The sequence below is a fragment of the Drosophila santomea genome, chromosome 3R, assembly GCF_016746245.2.
Source record: "Drosophila santomea strain STO CAGO 1482 chromosome 3R, Prin_Dsan_1.1, whole genome shotgun sequence".
Taxonomy (NCBI): domain Eukaryota; kingdom Metazoa; phylum Arthropoda; class Insecta; order Diptera; family Drosophilidae; genus Drosophila; species Drosophila santomea.
This window is the reverse complement of record NC_053019.2, coordinates 26503441-26511673: the sequence shown is the minus strand read 5'-3', so window position 1 is coordinate 26511673 and position 8233 is coordinate 26503441. Positions and strand designations below refer to the sequence as shown.

The 8233-nt window shown below is 47.4% G+C and overlaps 4 protein-coding genes across 4 annotated transcripts; 2 read left to right on the top strand and 2 right to left on the bottom strand.

The window, feature by feature from the left end:
• Nucleotides 1–293: 293 nt before the first annotated feature.
• Nucleotides 294–1539, top strand: LOC120451661 (telomere-binding protein cav). Its single transcript, XM_039635537.2, has 2 exons — nt 294–508; nt 568–1539. Exons 1-2 carry the CDS (start codon nt 383–385, stop codon nt 1426–1428), a joined length of 987 nt encoding a protein of 328 aa, XP_039491471.1. The 5' UTR covers nt 294–382; the 3' UTR covers nt 1429–1539.
• An 18-nt stretch (nt 1540–1557) lies between these two features.
• LOC120451655 (transcription factor Sp4) lies at nt 1558–4923 on the bottom strand. Its single transcript, XM_039635530.2, has one exon. It carries the CDS (start codon nt 4656–4658, stop codon nt 1755–1757), a length of 2904 nt encoding a protein of 967 aa, XP_039491464.1. The 5' UTR covers nt 4659–4923; the 3' UTR covers nt 1558–1754.
• Nucleotides 4924–5004: 81 nt separating this feature from the next.
• On the top strand, nt 5005–6901 carry LOC120451660 (protein PTOV1 homolog). The gene has a single exon (XM_039635536.1). It carries the CDS (start codon nt 5134–5136, stop codon nt 6223–6225), a length of 1092 nt encoding a protein of 363 aa, XP_039491470.1. The 5' UTR covers nt 5005–5133; the 3' UTR covers nt 6226–6901.
• Nucleotides 6902–7396: 495 nt separating this feature from the next.
• LOC120451663 (signal peptidase complex subunit 3) lies at nt 7397–8158 on the bottom strand. Its single transcript, XM_039635538.2, has one exon. The coding sequence runs from the start codon at nt 8083–8085 to the stop codon at nt 7546–7548; it is 540 nt and encodes a 179-aa protein (XP_039491472.1). The 5' UTR covers nt 8086–8158; the 3' UTR covers nt 7397–7545.
• Between the last annotated feature and the right edge of the window lie 75 nt (nt 8159–8233).

Here is an 8233-nt window from a genome sequence, read left to right as displayed (position 1 = left end):
ATTTGCAAGCGGGGCTTCCAACTATCGTAGGGAGAAAATAGCTAGGTTATAAAAGAAAAAAAATATTAGTAATGACAGTTTTTAAGGCCCTGTTAATTATTCCGTTGTTTTTTTTAAATACCTCCTCTTGTTAGGAAATTTTTTTTTTTTTTAATAAAATCACAAGTTCTGCAATATTCATTGGCAAAATGAAATGTAGTTCTTTTGGTAGTTAGCGAAAAAATTTAGCTAGAAACGAGCTAAAACATTAAAATACTTAAAATTTAAATACTGATTAATCGATAACATTACAGCCTATCGGAAACAGCCTTTAGCCGCGAATACCATTGGAAAGTGTAGATTTTATTTAATGTAATATAGTGCCCTTTGTACAAAGTGTAAAATGTCTGGGATGCAAATATCTAGCTACCTTAGGAAGTATCTAGCCGATGAGGACAAAAAAATACGAGAGGAATTCAAAGAAAGCGATCCTAATAACGAAATGATTCTATGGATGCACGAAAAAACGGTAAGAGGCACTTGATTTTGTGAATTTCTGGTAATAAGTATAGTACCCTGCATTTCAAGAGAATAACAGAGGAGGATTTGGCGCGCCCATACACCGAGGACGAAGTAAGGGAGCTGTGTTTACGCACCAAAGTAAAAGTCAATATGACTGCTTGGAATTGCTTGTGGGAAGCCAAAAAGAGATTTGATGCAAAAGGACGTTTTGAAAGGAAGTCCGAGGAATTTATCAACCTAATGTATTTGAAAGCGGTGCGCAGGAAGATGGTCCAACCGTATCCGGAGGACTATGTGGCCCAGCGAAGAGAAGTTGCTGCCGCGGAGACCAAGAAGGACAACATCAGCCGATTGGATAGATGGCAAAAGCAAAAGAGGCGAAACCAATCAGCACCGGAATCATCTTCAGCTCGGGGCGCTCATGCAACTCAGCCAGATTCTCAGGATAATGAAGTGGTGGAGATCCATGATGACACAAATCGTTACTCAGTGTCTCATGCAGTGGCTCTGCCAGTCATGACGCCATCAGATCTTAGCGGAATCGGGGACGATGAGGACGAACAGCAGCAGCAGCACCACCACCACAAGCACAGGTCAGGATTTCAAAATGAGCACGCCGACTGTCCAGAGACACAGATGAGATGTGATCAAGCTGATTCGGGCAGATTGCCGAATGGACCGACAAATTCCGAGTCTGAGCCGGACTACTATATGTTTGGCACCCAATTGAGCAGATCAATACAACCCACGTCGACTCAGGAGGCTGATGACCAGCTAGCTTGTCCAGAGACAGAGATGAATGAGAGCTGGGTAAGGTGTGATCAAATTAATTCGGAAAGTATGTCGATTGGACCGTCAATTAATTCAGACGCAAGTATCAGTTTCCAAAACTCGGGGTCTGAGCCGATCGACGTTGATGTCAATTGAAAGTTCCAATTTTTAACTATATAAAGTTCTGCTTTTATTGGTGTTAATTTATTAAAAACATGTAATCCCTAAAAATGTTATAAAATGTATAATAAAAATTCTTAATTAAAATACGAGGCTCGATTAAGCTATGTACACTAATCTAGGATGATCCGCAACCGGAACTGTACACGAAGATAAACATTTAAAATGCTCGCTTTTACATAATTACGCTATGTACAATTTATTTATTGCTAAACCATGGTCCCATGGGGCGTGGCGGGGGGCGGTGGGTGCTACGGGAAGTGGTCAAACAAGAACTGTTCCATGAACAGCGACTCCGAATGCTAGTTGGACGAATTGTCGCCCGGCTCACTGACCGCAATTGTCATTTTCACTTCATCGCCGCTATCCAGTTCCGGGTCCTCGTCATCCTCATCATCCTCGCAATCATCCATTTCGTCCTCGTCGAGCTCCTCGTCTTCGTCGTCCTCTTCGGTCAATTCCTCATCCTCCTCGTCATCCTCATCATCGCCGAAACTATCGCCCCCGCCACTGGCCTCCACAGTCGGCAGCTGAACGATCGTTGCCCCGCCCGGCGTCACAGTTGAGCCCGCAACCGTGGCCGCCACACTGGAGGCTCCACTGCCCGCCGCCGCCGAACCGCCGCCCGGAATCTCTATCGTCACAATGCCGTTCATCGTGCTAATGCTTTTGGGCGTATTGCCACTCTTGGTCTCCTGCTTGATGCTTAGCTCAATTAGCTCCACGCCAGAACGGCTCTTGAAGTGCGTCTTGATGTGCTTTGACAGGTGATCGCTGCGCATGAACTTTTTGTTGCACTCCTGGCACTGGAACCGCTTCTCACCCGTGTGCGTTCGTCGGTGGCGTTGCAGTTCATCGGAGCGGGTGAAGCGCTTGCCGCAAAACGCCCAGGAGCAGACAAAGGGTCGCTCGCCAGTGTGCCAACGCAGGTGAGCCCTTAGATGGGAGGTTTTCCCGTACACCTTATGGCAGCCGCTGATGTGGCAGATATGCTGGCGCTTCTTGTCCGAATGCTTTTCGCCATCGGTACAATTGGGACAGGTGCAGGCTACTCGCTTTAAGCGTGGTTTCGGCTCTCCAGTCGCTGTTCCACCGCCGCCTCCAGGTGCACCACCTCCGACGCTCGCCACACTGATGTTCATATTGAGATGGCTCTGTGTGGGCGTTGTTATAGTCGTCGTGCTGGTGTTCGTGCTCCTTATGCTGGCTGTTGCTCCCCTAGACTGCGTGGTCACGGATACCACTTGGCCACCAGTCGGCGCAATCGTAATCTGTGTGCTAGACGTGCTAACAGCGTTGACTTTGCTTCTTGCAGGTAACGATACAGGAATTGGTTGGGGTGTGGCTGGGGTATTCGGTGGATTCGTCGCTTGCTGTGGCAGGGCTGTGATCTGAATGGAGGCTGGTATGCTCAGGCTGGACAGGGAGTTGCTTTCCGTATGTAGGAACTTGATCTGCTGCTGCTGTTGCTGTTGCGGTGAGGATGTGCTTGGAGTAGAGGCAGGTGCCGGTGGATTACCGGTTGCGGAAATGGGTCCAAAGGTATCCGGCGGCTCTTGCTTGATGCTGGTGATCATTTGCGTGGGACTCTGCGGCTCCTGCTTGGGCATCACCTGCACTTGGCCCTGAGCTTGCACCTGAGGCTGCGGCATTGGTAGTTGGGTAAGTACTTGCTGGAAGTTGGCTGGCAGATTTGGCGGCAGCTGATTGGCGTGAATGATTTGCACTTGACCCAAGCCCGGGATGTTCTGTATGGGCAGCGCCTGAAGATTAGGCATCTGCATTGGTGTGGGCACAGCAGCTGGGGCTGGAGTGGGTGCGGGAGGCGCATTTGGGCGTAGTTGGGCGGGAATCACGGTCAGCTGCTGGCCCTGGGCATTGGTAATGGTAATGGGCTGATTGGGCGGCAGTTGTCCCCCCGCCGAGGCTTCGCTGATCGCCTGAAGAAGCTGCTGGTGCTGCGCCTGGACCTGTTGTTGTTGCTGCTGTGCCTGTTGCTGTTGCGCTTGCTGCTGCTGTTGGACCTGCTGCTGTTGTTGTTGTACTTGTTGCTGCTGCTGGTGGGGATTCTGGATATGTATAATGTTGGCGTTCGGTGGCAGCTGAGGATACGGCATTGCCAGTTGCACCTGCTGAATCTGACCGTTGGGCGTAACAATTTGAGCTATCTGTGAGAACTGCGGGATGATTTGCATCTGCGAGGCGGCGGGCATCTGCAGGGATTGCGCCTGCATAAGGTTTTGCAGTCCTCCGCCTGCTGTTGCCGCTGCCTGGACGGGCACATGAACCGTTTGGTAGATGGTCTGTCCGTTGGCAGTCTGAACGGGGATTTGCACAGCAACCGTTTGTTGCTGCTGCGGCATGGCTTGCGCCGGGAACTGCACCAATTGCGGTCGCATCTGCAATTGTCCATTCTCCAACTTTATAGATTGCCCGCCGCCTAGTAGGTTGGAGATATTGGAGATGTTTCCCAGCAATCCATTGGCCGCCGCCACCGACGTAGGTATCTGCAGGTTCGTGCCCGGTATGGTGATGCTACCCGGCAGCTGACCCGCTGTTCCACTGTTGGCAACTGCCGCTCCATTGGCTCCAGAAGCATTAGTTCCTTGCGCCTGCTGTTGCACTGCACCCTGGTGCACTTGTTGTGCCTGCTGTTGTTGCTGAATGAGATTGGTGACGGGTATTTGGATGTTGGTGCCGGGTATGGTGATCAGTTGAGTTTGCTCCTGGCCCAGGCCGTTCAGCTGCTGCAGCTGGATGCAGTTGGAGGCAGCCGGATTGGCCGCCATCTGGGGAGCCCGCAGAATTTGACCGTTGGGCGTGATGAAGGCCTGTTGTCCGTTAAAGTTGACCGCCTGAGCGGTGGCCAATTGTGCATTGAGGTTTGGTATAAAGATGGCCTCCTGGCCATCGATGTTCACCGTTTGCATGGGCATGGGCTGTACGATCTGGAACATGTTTTGGGGCATGCTAGCGTTCTGACCGTTCCCGGCAACCGCTCCGCCCGCAAACTGGGGAGGCATTTGGTGAATGTTGATGATCTGCTGCATGGTTGGTGTCCCGGGAGCACCCTGGACCTGCGTTTGCGAAGCTGGTGCACTTGCTCCGTTTGGTGGTAACGTCGCCTTGCTGGCACCGCCTGCCGCCGAAGGCGTGGCTGGGGGCGCACTAGTCGCCGCACTGGCGGCACTCTTGTACTGCAGCATGGCAGGGTTTTAAATGAGATTTGTTCAGTCACAAATGCTTGGAGCGAAACATGTCCAGTTTTTTCATTCGCTCAGACGCGCTACTCTGCCAGGAGATTGGTGGCATTTAAACCAAGGTGGCACACATGGGGTCATGAACACTGGGATGCGGGGTGCCGACGCTTACATTCGAACACATAAATAGCACGAATTCCAATGATAATTGCGGTGGTAGACGGTTTTAGCGAGTTTTTAGTTTCAATTTTGTTTTGACACAAACGCAGAAGAAGAAGTGAGAGTGATTGGCCAGGGTTGCATTGCGCTGCCCATCGATGGCCGCCAATCGACCAGCCGATAGATAGTGCGATACCAATAACAAACCGCTAAAAGCAAGAAGAAGCATATCACTGATAAACAAAAAATTAAACAAATTCCTAACCGACAAGTTCCCTCTCCGATTTCATCCAAATTTAATTAGTCGCGACTTGAAAATAACATGGAGCCGGTTCCAGAGGAAGCACGAGGAGTGGATGATAAGGAGGGGGAACTCGACTGGCTAACACGTATGTTAGGGGCGTTGCTTTTGCCAGATGACCCGGAGAATCCTGAAAATGCTGACCTAAAGGAACCACATTGGAAGGGAGAGCTGGATTGGGAGGAACCACAGAAATCGACTCAACCAAAGACTTTGCACACGCTTCAATGCAACGTCAGTTCCAAGATTAAAGATGGCCAGCCGGAGATCAATTTGGAGAACTGGCCAAAGAAGCTGAAAACACAGTTGATATCCAAAAGTGTGCTTGATAAAATTGGCGAACAATTTCTTAAGGATGTCAAGATGGTAGTTTTCCGACCCAGCCCAGGAGATGTACTCGATTCGTTGGTCAGGGTGATGAGCTCCGGTTTCTTTGGTTGCATCCACTTCACCTCCAATCCCAGCTGCAACATCAAGGCTCTAATTCTACTGTACTCGACCGATCGCCAAGCTCTGTTAGGCTTCATACCCAACAATCAGGCTTTGTTTAGCGGACGACTGCAAGAGGTTCTTCAGGGAGCAAAACGAAAGCCGGGCGCCAAAGCGCTCATGAAGCCAAAGCCAGAAGAAGCGCCTCCGCCGGAAGAGGAGCCCATTATAAATGAACTCTTATGGACTGGAACGCTAAATTGGACAACAAAAACAGATTCAAAGGAGAGCCTTAGTCACAAGCTGGAGTGTTCCGTGTACATAGCTCTAAAAAACGGTGAACCTGGGATCAGTTCAGAGGATTGGCCAAAAGATATGTCTATGATTTTGATGCCTTCAATTTACCTTGGTCAGTTCGCCGGAGAGTTTATGAAGGAATCAAAAATTATAATACTCCGATCGACGACGCAGGGAGAAGAGCACGAATCGCTAGCAGCGTCGATGACCGCCGGCAGTTGTGGCTGTGCCCGCTTCTCCGACAAGGTTGTCTGCAAAGTTATCATGCTGCTGTATTCATCCCCCAGGAACGCCTTCCTGGGCTTCATTCCGAATGATCAGGCTATGTTTGTCAAGCGAATGCGGGAAGTTTTAGAAGAATATCGCCAAAAAGCAAAAAATCAATAGTAAAAAGTATCTCAAAAATATGATCTCAACGTACATATATTTAAATTATTTATTTGAACTATAGGTATATCAAATTTGTAGTCATAAAAGGTATTGTTTTATTATAAAATTTTATTTATTTTTAAGTTTAATTAATATAAATATAGACTAGGAAATATCAAAACAAGAGACGCTCGCATGTCCCAAGTCGGGCAACATTAAAATTCCAAGGCTAAAACATGTATGCTGATAAATAATCATAAAACTGCGATATCCTGATTGCATTTAAGCAAGTTTGTACTACAAATGTCTACGCACATCCATACGTTGCCATATTAAAACTAAACTGATCTTATAAATATACATATATGAATTTATTATGTTTTTGTACAATACTAGTTCAAGGACAACTGTGTTATCGCATGTCAGTTGCTGCAACATTAAATAATATTGCTAAATCCCCACTGTACAATCAAATAACTAAATAACTGAATACTTCTATTTATGAAGTTTCAAATAAAAATAATCTTTCGAATGCAAAATCCATTCTTAGTCATATCAGTCGTGAATTAACCGAAAGTGTATTTTCACATGTTGGGTTCAACATCATGGCCTTAGCGAAATTTTTGGCTAAGGATTATATTTTCAGAGGTCAGTGAGTCTTTGAAATTGGTATATATTAAACGATTGCCTAAGACTTGTAAAAAATTTAAACCAATTTGACTCAGTTTACATTTTTGAGACGAACTCATTCGATACGGCCTTGAATACGAGATATATATATTGGCGACGGTTTACACCTCTTTAGTATGGTCTTGGATTTCTTTAGCCGATATCAACATGGCCTCAGTTAAATTGGTGAGTAGTTCTTGCCTATAATATCTGTGTTCCGAAATTCAATATTTTCTAAATTCTTCACAGCTCCTCATTGCCATTTTGGTTGTTGCTGTATCTGTTAACACCTCAGCGCAACTTTTGGAAATTATTTCTCCCATCGTAGATGCGGCAACGGATTTCTTGGTCCCAACTATAAACTCCACCCAAGAGATTCCTTCCGATAGTACCAGTAACAAACCGCGATTTGAGGAAAAAAACCGAAAATTAAGTAGTAATGTTCTTATGTCAGCCGCTGGTTAACAAATATAGAAAACTATAGATTAAATTGTCAGTATAAAAAAGGACCAAACATAAATTATTTTCAACGAATTTATCCAAAGTTCTTTCACCTGGGATACAGTTCGAATTCTTTACAAAGATATTTTATTTGGGGTTTTATTAGATAAACACTACAAGCTACGGAACCTGGGCGGAACCAGCTTTAATTAGCATAAGCCCTAAGCTCTAAATGGACGAGGTGGCATAGTCGGTCGGGAACTTGAACAGATGCTTCCCAGTGGCCTGAACGGAGGGCAGGAGTCCGGCGTTCGGGATGATGTTCCAAGAGAGGTATAGCGACACGTTGCGGTTATCCTTTAGGCCATTGCCGTCGTCCCAGAAATAGTACTTGGTATTCATGTTCTTGAAGTCCAGCACGGCATTCTCGCCCCGCAGGATGATCTTGTCCCACAGTACCACCTGGTTGAGTTGATTGGCCGGTGTCTGGTACTCGGCGGTGAGATACAAGAACAGCTGTTTTACGTTCCAGTTGAAGACGCCGGTGAGATTCGTCTGCAGGTCGAAGGTCACAAAGCCCAAATCGTGCTTCTCCCGGGACGCTCCGTAATCCGGGACATTCTTCACCAGCACCCTGACCGTATTGATGTTTGCGTCGGTCCGGTAGTCCAGAAAGACGGTGGACAGGAAGCAGCTGAAGGTAAGGCAGGCCAGAACGCTCAGCGTGTATGCCACCGTGGCGTTTCCTCGGGTTAACACCGTGTGCATTTTAATATTGTTTTATTCCTTCGAGTCCGGCAAATGACACGTCGTGTTGTTAGTTTGGAAAAAAACTAGAGCTGGAACGATAAGCTGTATGTACGCGATGTACTATCGATGACTTTCCCGGTTCAGCCCGGGTTTCCCGATTAGCATT